Consider the following 14946-nt stretch of genomic DNA (forward strand, 5'->3'; position numbering starts at 1 on the left):
GACCCCAGGAGGTTGAGGCTGCAGTGAGCCCAGATCGAGCCACTGCACTCCAGCCTGGACAACAGAGTGAGACCGTGTCTCAAACAAGCAAAATTAGTAAAAATAATATTTAGAGATTGAAAAAAGTGCAATGAAAGAAATAGGAACTGAGAGAATGTGACAGGAGAGACCTATCAAGTCAGATATGGTGGCTGTCAGGAGGACCTTTTGGTAATGATATTTCAGCAGAGGCTTGAAGATAAGAAGACTTGATGCATTCAGTGAGGAAAACCCCATTCTGTAACCATCTAGGGTAAGTGACTGTGGTCCACAACATAAGAGGGCTTGAAGAGAAGAATAGGGAAGAAATTTTGAGTCAAAAATCTGGGTTCTATCCCCAGTCAACTAGCTGTATAGTCTTGAAAAGGTCACACAACCTCTGAGTCTCTCTTTCCTTAAAATGAGGGTCCATTATGCCTATCTCACAGGTGTGGGCTATATTAGATAATGGATGTGAAGGTGTCAAATGTAAAATACACGCACAGTGTTTTTACCGGTAAATGCATACGTAGCACTAATGTATCACTGGGGTGTGAATTTCCCACTTGCCAGTGTACCCTGAAATGAGAGCTTGTCTTAGGTACACTTAGACCAAAGAAACCAAAACATGCTGCAAAGCCCGATGTCATTGGTGGAGCATTTGTGCTGCTGGGCATCTGTCTTGCTTCTGATGGTGCCATATCTGTGACTTAGGAGAGCCTGGGGAGGTGTCTCCGGGGCCATGGTACCCTTCTGCAAGTAGTGAGAGAGGAATGAGAAAGCCTCTTCACCGGGGGGGGTCCCCAGAACTGTCCTCATTTGCTCTTGCTTATAGACCCTGTCCCTGAGATCTAAAGGGTGACCTGACATATTTGTCCCCATGGTACCTACCAGAGGTCAACAGACACAAGTGGGCTTTTCTTGTGTTTGCTGCTGGCCCCAGGACAGCCTACAGACACCGGTGTACACCAAAGCCACAGGCCGGAGAGCAGGCAGGAAGCAGGACGAGGGCTGGTCTTGGGGCACCCTGAGGATGCAGAGTTCGGGGCTGTAAGGGACTCGGGAAGGAGCCAAGGAGGAGAGAGGGAGAGGAGAGGTGGGGGAAGGAGAGCTGGGTTGAGGGCGGAGGGGAGAGCGGGGAGCAAGAGGACGAGCAAGAGGACGGGGCCCCGAGGAAAGGAAGGCCACGCGCGAGAGGGGGCCGCGGGGCGGGCGCGGAGGCGGGGCGGCGGCGGCGGGCAGGCGGCGGGCGGCGCTGTCAGTGCGAGGCGGCGAGCGGAATGCAGCGGCCCGAGGCCTGGCCACGTCCGCACCCGGGGGAGGGGGCCGCGGCGGCCCAGGCCGGGGGCCCGGCGCCGCCTGCTCGAGCCGGGGAGCCCTCGGGGCTGCGGGTACGGAGCAGGCGGGCGCGGGGGTCCCGGGCGGCGGGAGCTGGGCCGTGACGGAGCAGGGTTGGGGGGAGCAGCCAACTCAGAACTCGCGCGCCCGGCGGCTGGGAACTTTGTGTCACTCCTGACTGGCCCCAGGACCCGGGAGGAAAAGTTCGTCCCGGCGCCGACCGGAGAGGAGGCCTGTCCTGAGTCCGTCGGCGCGGGGCTGAAGTTCTGGGTCCGTTTGGAGCGGGGGTGGCGGGTGAGTTGCGATTCCGCGGGGAGGGTAAGGAGTGGCCTGTCCGTCCCAGACTCGGCTTCCATCACCGGTGGGTGATAGGCATGCTTCTGGAGTCCACCCGGGCCAGGGCCTGGGGGCGCGCTGAGAGCGCAGGTCCAGCCCGGCCAGGGATCAGCTGCAAGGAGGAGGCTCGGCCCGCTGTCCCCCCCGGCCCAGGTTCTGTGATACACTCCGACTCGGGCTCTGGAGCAGTCAGTGCATGACAGAACTTGGGCCCGGAAGGACCTTCTGCACCCAACGGGCACAGCGCCCACTCGGGGCCTGCAGTGGAACATCTGCCTGGGAGTGGAGTGGGCACCTGGATTGGCCCATGTGGCATAGAGTTGGGCAGAACCAGCTGTGGACCTTGAGGACTGGGGTTGCTGGAGCCTGAGGATGTATCCTAGGGCCAGCAGATCCCATAGAGACAGGGTGTCCACCTTGAGTCAGGGGCCAAACGAAACTCTCCTCTCCGGTGTCAGTTGCAGGAACCTTCCCTCTACACCATCAAGGCTGTTTTCATCCTAGATAATGACGGGCGCCGGCTGCTGGCCAAGGTAACCTCTGACCCCACCCATGAGGGACACTGTTCCCACCCAGCTGACACTCCTGTCTCAGGAGAAACTCCACTGTGATCTCTGTGACTCAGGGCAGCTCAGCTTAGACCCCTCCAGAGGTCCTTCTTATCCTCCTGCCTTGTCAAGTTGCTGCTCCCTGAAGTGAGGAGTCTCCTCTGTTTCTACTCATGTTCCCTGAAATGTTTCCTCATCATCCTGCTACTGGCCAGTTGGGCATGGGAAGGTTCTGCCTAATGGGTCAGTGGAGTGTTGAGCCTGGGACCCAGGAGTCTTAGTCCCCAAACCCCCACACAAGTTCTTTTGTTCTTTGGGGTTTATCTCTAAACCTCCTCAAAACCTCCACTTTTGTTCTACAGCTTGGTAAACACTAACGATTTAGTCTAAGGAGTCTAAGGATTTGGAACCAGATGGGATTTTAGAGACTGTATAATCCAACTCTAATTTCGTAGATGAAGAAAATGGGGGTAGAGAAGCTAAGTGAGTTGCCTGAGGTCATAAGTATTACTATCCTAACAGATCCAAACTCAAATTTTATTTATTTACTTATTTAATTTTTTCACTTCTCCCATTTCACAGGTTTCACAGGCAAACTCAGGTTTTTTGACATGAAGCTCAAGGTGGTTTTCACTGTACCCCCATTCAATTAGCTGTTATCTATCCTAGAAAACATGGCCTGAGCGAACCAAACTAAAATAATCCAAAAATAAATTTCTACTGTCAACACTATTAATTGTAGTGGAGCTATAGCATCTGCATTAGCTATGAAATGCATTATAAGGCCAGGCGTGATGGCTCATGCCTGTAATCCTAGCACTTTGGGAGGCCGAGGCGGGCAGATCACTTCAGGTCAGGAGTTCAAAACCAGCCTGGCCAACATGGTGAAACCCTGTCTCTACTAAAAATACAAAGAATTAGCCAGGCATGGTGGTGGGCGCCTGTAATCCCAGCTACTTGAGAGGCTGAGGCAGGAGAATTGCTTGAACCTGGGAGGCAGAGGTTGCAGTGAGCCGAGATGGCACCATTGCACTCCAGCCTGGGCAACAAGAGTGAAACTCTGTCTCAAAAAAAAAAAAAAAAAAGAAAGAAAAGAAATGTGTTGTAAGGCCAGGCGCAGTGGCTGATGCCTGTAATCCCAGTACTTTGGGAGGCTGAGGCAGGTGGACTGCTTGAGCCCAGGAGTGCCAGACCAGCCTGGGCAACATGGCAAACCCCATCTCTACAAAAAAATATATATATATGAAAATTAGCCGGGCGTGGTGGTGTGTGCCTGTAGTCCCAGCTACTCGGGAGGCTGAAGTGGGAGGATCGCCTGAGCCTGAGAGGTTGAGGCTGCAGTGAGCCATGATCGAGCTACTGCACTCCAATCTGGGTTATAGAGTGAGACCTCATCCCAAAAAACAAATTTTCTGTTTGTTTATTTGGAACTGAAAGTTTTTTGTTTTAATGACATTCAAATAAGCAGCGGCCACTAGGGAGATGGCTAATCTGCCTGCGGATTGAGTACTAAGTGGCAAAATCCACATCCAGAAAATTGAAAACTGAGCTGACCTCACCTTGCCCCAGCAGATGGTCAGAGGTGGATCAGCAAGGCCAAAGGCTCTTGCTCCCTACAGATTAAGAAACTGAGTCAGAGAGAGAGGCTCACCATTCCCAAACAAAAAACATTAATTTAGTTATGGGATATGTGTGAGGAATTGTTTCTTAGATATTTAATCTTCACTATAACCCTGTCTGCAGTCAGACCGTCCTTAGTGCTCAAACCCAGCTTTGGCCTCACAACTATGAGATGTTGGGGAAGTCACCTGACTTCTTTTTTTTTTTTTTTTTTTTTTTTGAGACGGAGTCTCGCTCTGCTGCCCAGGCTGAAGTTCAGTGGCGCGATCTCAGCTCACTGCAACCTCCGCCTCCCGGGTTCAAGCGATTCTCCTGCCCCAGCCTCCCAAGTAGCTGGGATTACAGGCACCCGCCACCATGCCCGGCTTATTTATTTTGTATATTTAGTAGAGATTGGGTTTCACCATGTTGGCAAAGCTGGTCTTGAACGCCTGACCTCAGGTGATCCACCTGCTCTGGCCTCCCAAAGTGCTGGCATTACAGGCATGAGCCACCGTGCCAGGCCGTTACCTGACTTCTTGACGCCTCGGTTTCCCCATCCGTGTAATGGGGATAATAAAGTTGCTGTTGTTATTATCGTTATCATTGTTTAAGAAGGACTCCTGGTTTTGCCATCTTTCCAGTAGACTCAGGGTGCTGTAGAATTAGTGTGCCCTAGTGACCATGCCAATCCTTAGCACCCTGCACATCTGCTGAATGTACAAGATCCTCCAAGAAACCAGGAGGGAACTCCAAAAGCAGGCCTCAATATCCCTCTACTTTTTGGGACTTTCTTTGCTCAGAATTTGTTTTGCAGGGGGCCGAGCACAGTGGCTCATGCCTGTAATCCCAGCACTTTGGGAGGCCAAGGTGGGCGGATCACCCGAGGTCGAGAGTTCGAGACCAGCCTGACCAACGTGGAGAAACCCCGTCTCTACTAAAAATACAAAATTAGCTGGGCGTGGTGGCGCATGCCTGTAATCCCAGCTACTCAGGAGGCTGAGGCAGCAGAATTGCTTGAACCTGGGAGGTGGAAGTTGTGGTGAGCCGAGATCGTGCCATTGCACTCCAGCCTGTGCAATAAGAGCAAAACTCCATCTAAAAAAGAATAATTTGTTTTGGAGGAAGTAGTGAGCCTGCAGGCCTAGGGTGCAGTAATGGAGAGATGGGGCAGGGAAGCAGGATCCCGCTTGCCCAGCACCTACTCTTTCCTGCCCCCCAGTCTAGGGAGGATCCAGGCTGTGTGGAAAGCTATGGTCCCTTCTCCTTCCTTTTCTCATAGTATTATGATGACACATTCCCCTCCATGAAGGAGCAGATGGTTTTCGAGAAAAATGTCTTCAACAAGACCAGCCGGACTGAGAGTAAGTGTCCCCCTCTTCCTCCAGCAGACTATCAGATGCACAGTCATCTTCCCCATCTGGACACATCTGTCCCCATCAGCCTTGCACACCCACAGGCCACTTCCCTTTCTTTAGAGGCTTTTTGTCCTCTCCTTCCCAGCTGTTCTCCACTCCCTTCCTCCAGGGAACCTCCACTCCCTGTCACTCTCCAATTCCCCCAACTACCCAACCCCCCAGCATCCCCAGGCCTCTCTCTAACTGAGGAGGCCAACTGTGTTGTGGTCCCAACCTGGATCTGGTCCCAAGGTGCTGCACAGGGTGGGAGCATGGGCAGGAGGTAAACTGGTCAACAACTGGGCTTGTTGACTCCTTGGCCTGAGGCAGTCCCTAGAAATAGAGTAGCAGATAAGGGGAAGGACACGGGGCTGCCTGATGGTAGTGTCCCTAGTGCTGGTCTTTCCAAGGGTTCTCTAGAAAGGGGAGAAGGAAATAGGAGAGTCACAGAGTCATACATGAGGAGGAGGGGCTAGGCTGGGACCAGGCAAGGTGGCCAGGACTGAAAGCTTCCTCCACTTCTAGGTGAGATTGCATTTTTTGGGGGTATGACCATCGTCTACAAGAACAGCATTGACCTCTTCCTATACGTGGTGGGCTCATCCTACGAGAATGAGGTGAATTCAGGAGGTTGGGGCAGTAAGAAGGGTCTGTCTATGGGGAAATGTTGTTATTTGGAATCTGGGCTTGAGGCTGGGACCTTGAGGCTCACCATTGGACCCCTCCTTCTAGGCTCCATGGGGTAGAGGAGGGCAGCCAGAAGGGTTCTTTTCTGGGACAATGTGTATCTTCGATGCCCCTTAGTTTCCTTGGGAACCAGGAATGAAGTAATCACTTCATCTTCAAGGGAGACTTTGTCCTTCTTAAACATAACTAGAGAAGGATACACTCAATGTCTCTCAGTGGAGAACTCCAGTTTCCCAGCCCAGACACATGGAAGTTCCCTCTAATGTCACACTGCAGTCAGTCTCCAGCCCAGGCCTCTGAAACTCTCCATTGCTGCCCATACAGGTAGGCTCCAAGTGCTTCTTTTGACCTTCTCAATCTCAAACTCTCGTTTTCCTCCTCCTGTATCTGCCCATCCTAGCTGATGCTCATGTCTGTTCTCACCTGCCTGTTTGAGTCTCTGAACCACATGTTAAGGTGAGTGAGGTTCTCTACCCTGCGAGGCCCCATCCCCCCGGGCCCTGATATGTCACAGGGTCCTTCCTCCCTGTTTTTCTCCTGAAGTCCCCACAAGACTAAGATAATCCAAAAAGAAAAGTTCACAGTCGACACAATGAACCAAAGTAGGGCTGTGCTATAGCATCTAACCTAGTTGTGAAACGCATTTGGGGTCCTGTGGTGGGTGCCAGGGTGTCAAGCCCCAAAGTATGGGAGGTTGGACAAGGTAGGGTGTAAGGAAGCAGAACGGCCCTTTGCTCAGAAATGCCTTGCATGGGCTCTGTGCTCACTGCCCTTCACATTCTCCTTCCCAGTCCTTGTTTGGTGAGGGGTGAATGAGGCAGTCTTTGGACAGTGGGGTCAGCCTCACCTAGGCAGGGACTCAGTTCCTCCCAGCCACAGGGAGGCTCAGGAGCTTGTGTCCACCTTCAGGAAGAACGTGGAGAAGTGCTGGTTGCTGGAGAACATGGACGGAGCCTTCTTGGTGCTGGACGAGATTGTGGATGGCGGGTGAGGAGGAGACAGTCAGGGACACTCACAGCAGGAGTGCCTTTGAGAATCATCAGCCCCAGATGGCACCCAGCATGGCTAGAACTCTGACCAACTTCTCACTCCCTTCCCCCAGCATATTCCCAGGGATCCCATTCCCCTACCCCTTCCCCTTACTAGCACCCCACTCATGAACATAGAAGTTGATTTCAATGTTAGCCAAAGTCAAGCCAAACAAGAGAGTAACCTGATGTCAAACTATGGGAGACTGTTGAATAGGCAGAGTTTGGGGAAAATCCAGTTTGGTCTCCAATGCCCAGGGGAAGCACTGGCACAGATGCTGGCCCTCTTTGGAAGGACTTCAGACAGTCCCACCAGCCCCACATGTCCCGCTCTTAGGGCTCAATTCCAATACAGGCTAGATGCGTGACCTGGGTCAATTACTGACTCTCCCCAAGCCTTACTTTCTCCATCTTTAGGATGGAGGTAATAAGGCATTGTGGGGATTAAATGAGAAGATATATGTGAAACTTGTGGTTCTCATTCAATAGATGTTGCCTCCTATTGGTATGCTAGTATATTCTTAGGAAGCTAGGAGCTCTTTTGAGAAAAGTTGGCTTGTGAATTTCCATCAGGGGATCAATATTCAGAGAGAAAAAGAAGTTCTGGCTCTGAGGCAAAGGATAATAAAAATTTCTTTTTTTTTTTTTTTTTTTGAGACAAGAGTCTCACTCTGTCACCCAGGCTGGTGTGCAGTAGCATGATCTCGGCTCACTGCAAGCTCCACCTCCCGGGTTCACACCATTCTCCTGCTTCAGCCTCCTGAGTAGCTGGGACTACAGGCACCCACCACCACACCCGGCTAATTTTTTTGTATTTTTAGTAGAGACGGGGTTTCACCATATTAGCCAGGATGGTCTCGATTTCCTGACCTTGCGATCCGCCCACCTCGGCCTCCCAAAGTGCTGGGATTACAGGCATGAGCCACCACACCCGGCCAATAGAAATTTCTTTAGCTCCTTAAAAACATACGTGCCTCTATCATGACATCATTTTATACATTAGGAAACAGGCTCAAAGGTTCAAGTGACACGCTGGAGGTCACTCACACACCTAAGGAGTGGCAGGGCCAAGATCTAAAGCCATGTGCATAGTTGCAGGGGCCATGCTGTTTCCATGGCACTGTACTGGACTGCCTGGGGCACTAAGGAATGCCTCCTGCAGATTTCTGGGACCCAAAAGGGAGTGGGGTAATGCCGGGTTATGGGGAGCCAGAAGCATATACAATTTGGTGAACCCTCTTGAAGGAAAACTTTACACAAACACACACAAAACTATAAATGCAAAACAAGATGCAGGGCTCTGGATGGCTTGTGCAAAGGAGGATGCCTGAGGTGTACGCTTCACAAGCTTCCCGTCTCTGCCTCTGAGGAACTCAGTTTCCTGCCAAGAAAAACTGGGGAAGCGCCAGTCGGGAGGCAACGCCTAAACTGGAGCCTTGGCCTGGGTTGCTCTTTCTTTATGGACTGCAGGACCCCTGGTTAGGGGGTAGGGGGTGCTCAGCCCAAGGATGGGGCCTGGAAGAGGCTCCCAAGAAATGTTTGTCATTTCCAGTGATTTAGTAAAAAAGAAAAACAAAGCTTCTGCCCTGGAGGAGTCTCACTGGGTAAGGAGGTACACTCAGATCCTGTCATCTTTGTCCTGCCGCAGTGACAGGCCCTCATGCCCATGTATCCTGTACATAACCCCAAGGCGTCATGAAGGAGCGCCTGCTGTCTGAGAAAAGCTACAATATTTGGGTCTCTCAAAAGGGAAGTTTTTTGTTTGTTTGTTTTTGTGTGTGTGTGTGTGTTTTTGAGACAGAGTCTCGCTCTGTCGCCCAGGCTGGAGTGCAGTGGCGTGATCTCGGCTCACTGCAACCTCTGCTTCCTGGGTTCAAGCAATTCTCCTGCCTCAGCCTCCTGAGTAGCTGGGATTTCAGGTGTGCGCCACCACTATTGGCTAATTTTTTTTTTGTATTTTCAGTAAAGACGGGGTTTCACTATATTGGCCAGGCTGGTCTCGAACTCTTGACCTTGTGATCCGCCCACCTCAGCCTCACAAAGTGCTAGGATTGCAGGCATGAGCCACTGTGCCTGGCCTAAAAGGGAAGATTTAAAAAAAAAAAAAATTTTTTTTTTTAGACGGAGTCTCACTGTGATGCCCAGGCTGGAGTGCAGTGGCGCGATCTTGGCTCACTGCAACCTCTGCCTCCCAAGTTGAAGCGATTGTCCTGCCTCACCCTCCCGACTGGCTGGAATTACAATGTGTGCCACTATGCCTGGCTGATTTTTGGACTTTTAGTAGAGACAGGGTTTCGCCATATTGGCCAGGCTGGTCTGGAACTCCTGACCTCAGGTGATCCACCCACCTCAGCCTCCCAAAGTGCTGGGATTACAGGCATGAGCCACTGTGCCCAGCCTTAAAAAAAAAAGGGGGGGAGGAAGTTGGGGAGAAGGTAGATGCTGATTTTTGGAGTTTCATTTCTTTTATGCAGGGCATGACCCCGTGCCATAAAATAACAGTGCAACAAGATAAGAACCCCCAGGGCCTCCCTTCCTAACTCTTTTCACAGGGAATCCAACCCTATACCCAGAAGGTGAAGTGAACTTTCAAGAGCTCTGAGTTTTGAGAGTCCCTGCTTTTGACAACCTGATCATTCTAGACCAGACTGTTCTCATCCAGTTTCAAAGATTTTGCCCAGGGATGACAAAGCATGTGGACCACTGGGTTGAAGCATCAAAGAATCAGAGCTGAGGGCCCTCCATGCTGAGGGAGAGTTCTGACTTGAGGGCTATCAGTGGGAAGGGACCTGGAAGGTGGAGATGTTGCAGGATGCATTGGGAGAGGGAAGAGGCTTGGCAAGGAGAAGGGGCAGAGGGGAGGATTGTGCCACTGATTTGCCTCCTGGTTTTTCCTCTCATCTTGTAGTGTGATTCTGGAGAGTGACCCCCAGCAAGTGATCCAGAAGGTGAATTTTAGGGTAAGAGTCTTCCTGCACACCTCCTCTTTTAGGCTGCCCTTCCTGTCCTCCCTGGGAAGAGGGCTGCTAGGGCCTAGATGGTAGAAGCCCAAGCTCCTCTAGCAGAAGCCAACCACTGGGCTGATACACTTGTTAGGGGTGGGATGAGCAGCAGTTTGTGGGTGGGATGCCAGTTAATGGAAGAAATCTTCCTGCCCTCTCCCCGGCTAGGAGCACAAGTACCTCACCTCTTTCCTGGTAGGAAGTATAGACTGGGGAAATAAATACATCCTCAAGGAGGCACCAGGTGGCTGCTGCCTTGAGGTTGGGGGTCAGGGGTATGGATAGAACCTCCCTGCCTTGTTTGGCTTTTTCATGTCTGGATGAAACCTTTCTTCCCATCTTTCTTCCCATCTTCCCTCACCCTCCATGCACCATAGCACAGTCCCAGAGGTCCTGGCTTCCAAATGACAGGCTGCAGGACTTCTACTAACCAGTGACACAGGTGCAGCTCTGAATCATCCTAACCACTGCACCACCTCACCCATACCCCCAAGCGCCCTTTCCTTCACCTTCCTGACCCAGGACCCTCATGCTGGCCCTACCCCACCCTTCGACTCTGCTTCCTTACAGGCAGATGATGGCGGCTTGACTGAACAGAGTGTGGCCCAGGTAGGCCCCCCTGCATCTGCCTTGGCTAGAAATGGTCTAGAGAGATACGGGGAGCAGAGCATCCTAGGGGGACCCAGTGAAGTTATCAAGTCTGAAAAATCCGGGGTGAGGAGGGAAGGGATGAGGCAGTGACAGGTCGTATCTGGAGAGACTCACTGGAGGCCTCCGGGCTCTCCAACTCGGGGGAGCTGGGTACTAATGGATGGATGGGTGTGTTGCCATCAGCCCACCTCATCTCCTGGCTTGGTTTAGTTGGATTGAAACTAGGATGAGCTGCCTACCTTGGAGATGACCGGGTCACTTGTGCCCCCCAAAAATCTGGGAACTCAGGCCTCTGATGCGTCCTCTACCGAAATCTGGAAAGGGTACCAAATAGGAGTTTGGCTCTTAACCCCTGTCCTTGCCACTTAGGGTGCACACTGGGATTGTTAAGGGACTCTCAGACCCATGATAGGATCTGAGTTTCCCCACTCATCACTTGTCACCTTGCCCCTGAGTGATCTGGCTATGGAAGAACCTGCCACAACCCTGCATGGTCCTATCTGGAGGTGCATGCAGAGCGAGAGGCCAGCGGGAGGTTCCTGGCTCTGAAGCCTGATCAGTTCCCCAGCTGCACAAACTTCCTGCTAGTTCAGGACGACTGTCTTGACCTCTCTTCTGTCTGCCTGCAGGTCTCTCTGCTCAGACTAATCCTGCTTGTATGGAACTTCCTGCCCTGGCGCTAACTCCTCGTGCTGTGGTGGCCCTACCGAGATGAGCCTGTGCTGTCTCGTGTGGAGTCCCAGGTGTGGTGCCCATTTTCCTGCACTGCCCTTAGCGCTCACTCTGCTTCGCCCTCCCCTCTGATTCCCCATGTTTCCTCATACCATGCTGGAATGAATGCAGCTGCAAGGCAATTTTCAGGGTGGAAAGAGGGTAGGGAGTAATGAGCAGAGCAGATAAGAACACAGGTGCTCATGGGAGTCATCCCAGGGTACATGTTCTACCTTACCACCTAAAGTTGTGTGACCTAGGGCAAGTTACTCAACCTCTCTGGGCCTCACATAGTAACAGGACCCTCTTCATGGAGTTATGAGAATTCAATGAGCCAATGCATAGCAAGCTCTTAGCAGGGCTCCAAGCAAGTTAACACATGCTGAATAACCATCAGTATTTCTCCAAAGGGAGAAAGAATGAAAACATAGCATTTTTGATGGAATTCTTGAGTAAAAACAAAGGAAGCTACAGGTAGCCAATGGGGGATAAAATGAGGACAAAGTTAGATTCTGGCTAGGAGAACCCTAAGCCACTGTCCCCAAGAGAGGAGGGAGACTGTGCAGGAGGAGGAGACACAGCGTTCCCTCCTTCTCTAGAAGGGAATCAGGCTGAGTGGCTGGAGGGACAATCTGAGGGACACACCTGGAGTCCTATCCCCCTCTCCTGTTTTGGTATTGTGCATGCGTGTGTGCACTTGTATGGATTTGTGTAAGCACTGGGCTGAGACTTTCTACCAGGCATCCCACCGCAGGGTCTGGCTGGCCACCCTTTGCCAGCTGTGCCACATCAGCAGTGGGTTGGGGTGGGGTGTTGAGGACACATTGCCAGCCATGGCCAGAGCTAGGGGTTTGCTGAGGCGTCTGAGCACAGGGAGTGTCAGGCCTGGGCCCTGTCTCCGCCTGGACGTGGCACTGTGGGCGGGAACTCTCATGGTATGACAGCGGGGAGACAGGCTGCTGCCACACCCACGCTGCAGATGCAGGAGCCAGAGGTCTGGGCAGGCTTGGGCCTGAGGTGGGAGCTGGCTGCAGCCGGTTTGGTCTGCGCTTTCTGACTTGGAGGGTTGGCCGCGTTTAAGCCGAGCGGAGACAAGCTGCTGCCACCTAGTGACCGGGGGTTGCAGGGGCGCTTGGGGAAGGTGGGCTGTGGACCTCCCCATGACTGTGTGTGGAGGCATTTGACATTCTCAATTCTCTCTCAACCTCCCCCACCCCACCCCAGGTTCTTCAGTCTGCCAAGGAACAAATTAAATGGTCGTTATTGAAATGAAGGCTATGGATTCAAGGCTCCCTGCCCCCTAGACCATTTCCCCAATCCTGGCAAAAGCTCAAAGATCCCAGGGTCAGGAGAGACCCCTCTGCATCCCCAGGTCCCTCCCGGAACTGACTCCTAAGGTCTCCAGCCAGGGATTCTGAGATGCAAAGGTTTGGCCTCAGGAGAGTCACCTCTTCTCACGGCCCTGGCCTTAACTCATATCTTAGGCATTCCTGGCCCCAGGGCCCTAATAAACCTGCTTTTGTCTTCTGCTAAGGGTCTCCTTCTCTCTTGGCCTAGGAAGTGTGTGTGTGTGTGTGTGTGTGCGTGCGTGTGTGTGTGTGTGTGTGTGTTCAGATAAGGGCTCCTGCACTTTCTGTGGCTCATGGTGGGGATATCCAGTACCACGGTGGGGCGTGTCCCTGTGGTTGTGTGATTGGGCAGAGATGTGGGACAAGGGAAAGGGAACTATTTAACACCATGAGGGGGTGCGATACCACGGAGCCCCACGTGTGGCGCATACTGCCAGGTAGGGGAGAGCAAAATATGGTACCTCTATTTTGCAATGCAGTACATACATGGTAGCTCCGCTGGGGATTCCTTGAGTCATTTTTTCCATTCCCAAACTCCAGAAGGGAAGAGAGTTAAGTCTTCCTCTGAACAAACCGAGAAACAGCATGGCTATTTTTCTTGGCATGCCTGGAACCGTGGAATTCCTATCTTGGCATACACCCTGAGCACTACAGCTCTCTGCAAGCTTGCGGGTGGTGGGGGCGAGGAAGCATCGCCAGCCCCCACCGTGCACGTGTCCTGAGCACCCTGTGCGCTGCAGAGGGTGTGAAGAATTGCAGGTCCGGAGGGACAGGAAGGTGGAAGGGTGTCGCAGGGACAAACGGGAAGGATGGAGATTGTATAGCCTTTCCGGGCGACACGACTTCCCTTCTCTGTCGCCGTCCCAGAACCTCTGTTTTCTCCTTTCCACTCTCTGACGCGTACACTTTCTGCGTCCCTGTAAATGCGTCCCTGAGCTTGTCTAGGGTTGCGTCCCGGAACAGCTCGTTTCCCTCGATCCTTTGCGGACTGCAGCTGGTGGCTCACGCTCCACCCCGGCCCCGCCCCTGGCGTGCGCTGAGCACTGCGGGAAGCCCCGCCCCAGGAAAGCATCCGCGATCCTATGGTGCCACCTGCAGGGACCGGCAGGAAACGCGCTCCCGCCGGGGCCGACCCGCTGACTAACTCCGCCCCCAGGGCGGGCCCGATTCCGGCTCCTGAGAGTTACTCGTTGGTTTCCAACACCGGCGACAGGACGTTGCCCTAGCAACCTGCACGCGTGACCCACCCTGCTAGTTCCGCGCCAGTGTGGGCACAGGAATTTCGGCGAGGAAGGAAAAGTGGCGAGCCGTGGACGTTAACAGAAGTTGTCCCTGCGTCTTTCAAGTCCTACATTATAAAACTGTTTAAGATTGGACATTTATAACGGGCTTGACTACTTCTGCAATTAGAGAAAATGATATAGTTATGTAAACATTTACATTGTAAGCGCTGAGTGCATAACCCGTCCCAGTAAATAATGCAAAATGGCAACTCTTGGAAGGGGAGAAAAAAAAAGAGTATTCGGTTAAATTCCGTGGAGTTCAGGGGCTAGTATGGCGACAAGAAAGGAGACATTTTCCAGAAATATTTTGGCAAATATGCGGCCACACCCAGGGCTTGGCTTCCTCCACCACCCTTAAGCGGCCGCAAGGAGGGACGGGCAAATGCGCTTAGCAAAGCGGTCGCGCCCGCCTCGGCCCTGCTATTCCAATGTAGCAGGGACAGGCAGGAGCCGGGCGCTTCACACAAACTGGCTCACTGAATCCTGTGAATTACGCGATGCTCTCCCCATTTTACGGAAGGGAACACTGAGGCTCAGGTTGAAGTGTTTGGTGCAGTTTCCGCAGGCCGGGGCTCCGGATGGGGAATTGCTGGTGACAAGTGGCTTTCTCGCGCATCCCTGCCCTAGGCCCATCCGAACCCCTGGTCCACACAGTAACCGTACTAGGTCAAAAGGAAGGAGCTGAGGGGGCATGGCAATGCCGAGAGGCGACCAGAAAGGTGTCCTCGCCCGCGATGGCTGAGGGATTGCGGGGAGCGGCTCGGCTCCGAAGCAGCCGACGGACCCACGCCGCGGCGGAGAGGACAGCGCAGAGCGGGATGCGCAGCACTGCCAGAGGAGCCGGGAGGGCCGGCAAGGAAGGGCGCTGCCCCTTCCCGAGGACCCTGAGTTTGCAGGCCTAGCTTTCTGGGGGCTGAGGCGGAGACCCCGCTGGGGGTAGAGGGCCGCCGGCTGCTGTGCCCCCAGCTCCCACGTGGCGCCCGCAGCCCAGCAGAGCCG

General features: G+C 53.0%; 1 protein-coding gene across 1 annotated transcript; it reads left to right on the forward strand.

The window, feature by feature from the left end:
• Window positions 1-1278: 1278 nt before the first annotated feature.
• Window positions 1279-12844, forward strand: COPZ2 (COPI coat complex subunit zeta 2). The gene is made up of 9 exons (XM_032163360.2): window positions 1279-1409; window positions 2151-2225; window positions 5122-5203; window positions 5762-5853; window positions 6324-6379; window positions 6833-6910; window positions 9860-9911; window positions 10524-10562; window positions 12540-12844. The coding sequence occupies exons 1-9, from the start codon at window positions 1299-1301 to the stop codon at window positions 12585-12587; spliced, it is 633 nt and encodes a 210-aa protein (XP_032019251.1). The 5' UTR covers window positions 1279-1298; the 3' UTR covers window positions 12588-12844.
• Window positions 12845-14946: the final 2102 nt, after the last annotated feature.

This window comes from Hylobates moloch, unplaced genomic scaffold, assembly GCF_009828535.3.
Source record: "Hylobates moloch isolate HMO894 unplaced genomic scaffold, HMol_V3 SCAFFOLD_10, whole genome shotgun sequence".
Classification (NCBI taxonomy): domain Eukaryota; kingdom Metazoa; phylum Chordata; class Mammalia; order Primates; family Hylobatidae; genus Hylobates; species Hylobates moloch.

What these genes read in the sequence shown, in the direction of transcription:
- COPZ2 (XM_032163360.2), top strand. Translation starts at nt 1,299, where the DNA reads ATGCAGCGGCCCGAGGCCTGGCCACGTCCGCACCCGGGGGAGGGGGCC. An exon ending in GGGAGCCCTCGGGGCTGCGG is followed by an intron (nt 1,410 to 2,150) that starts GTACGGAGCAGG and finishes CTCCGGTGTCAG; the next exon opens with TTGCAGGAACCTTCCCTCTA. An exon ending in GCTCATCCTACGAGAATGAG is followed by an intron (nt 5,854 to 6,323) that starts GTGAATTCAGGA and finishes TGCCCATCCTAG; the next exon opens with CTGATGCTCATGTCTGTTCT.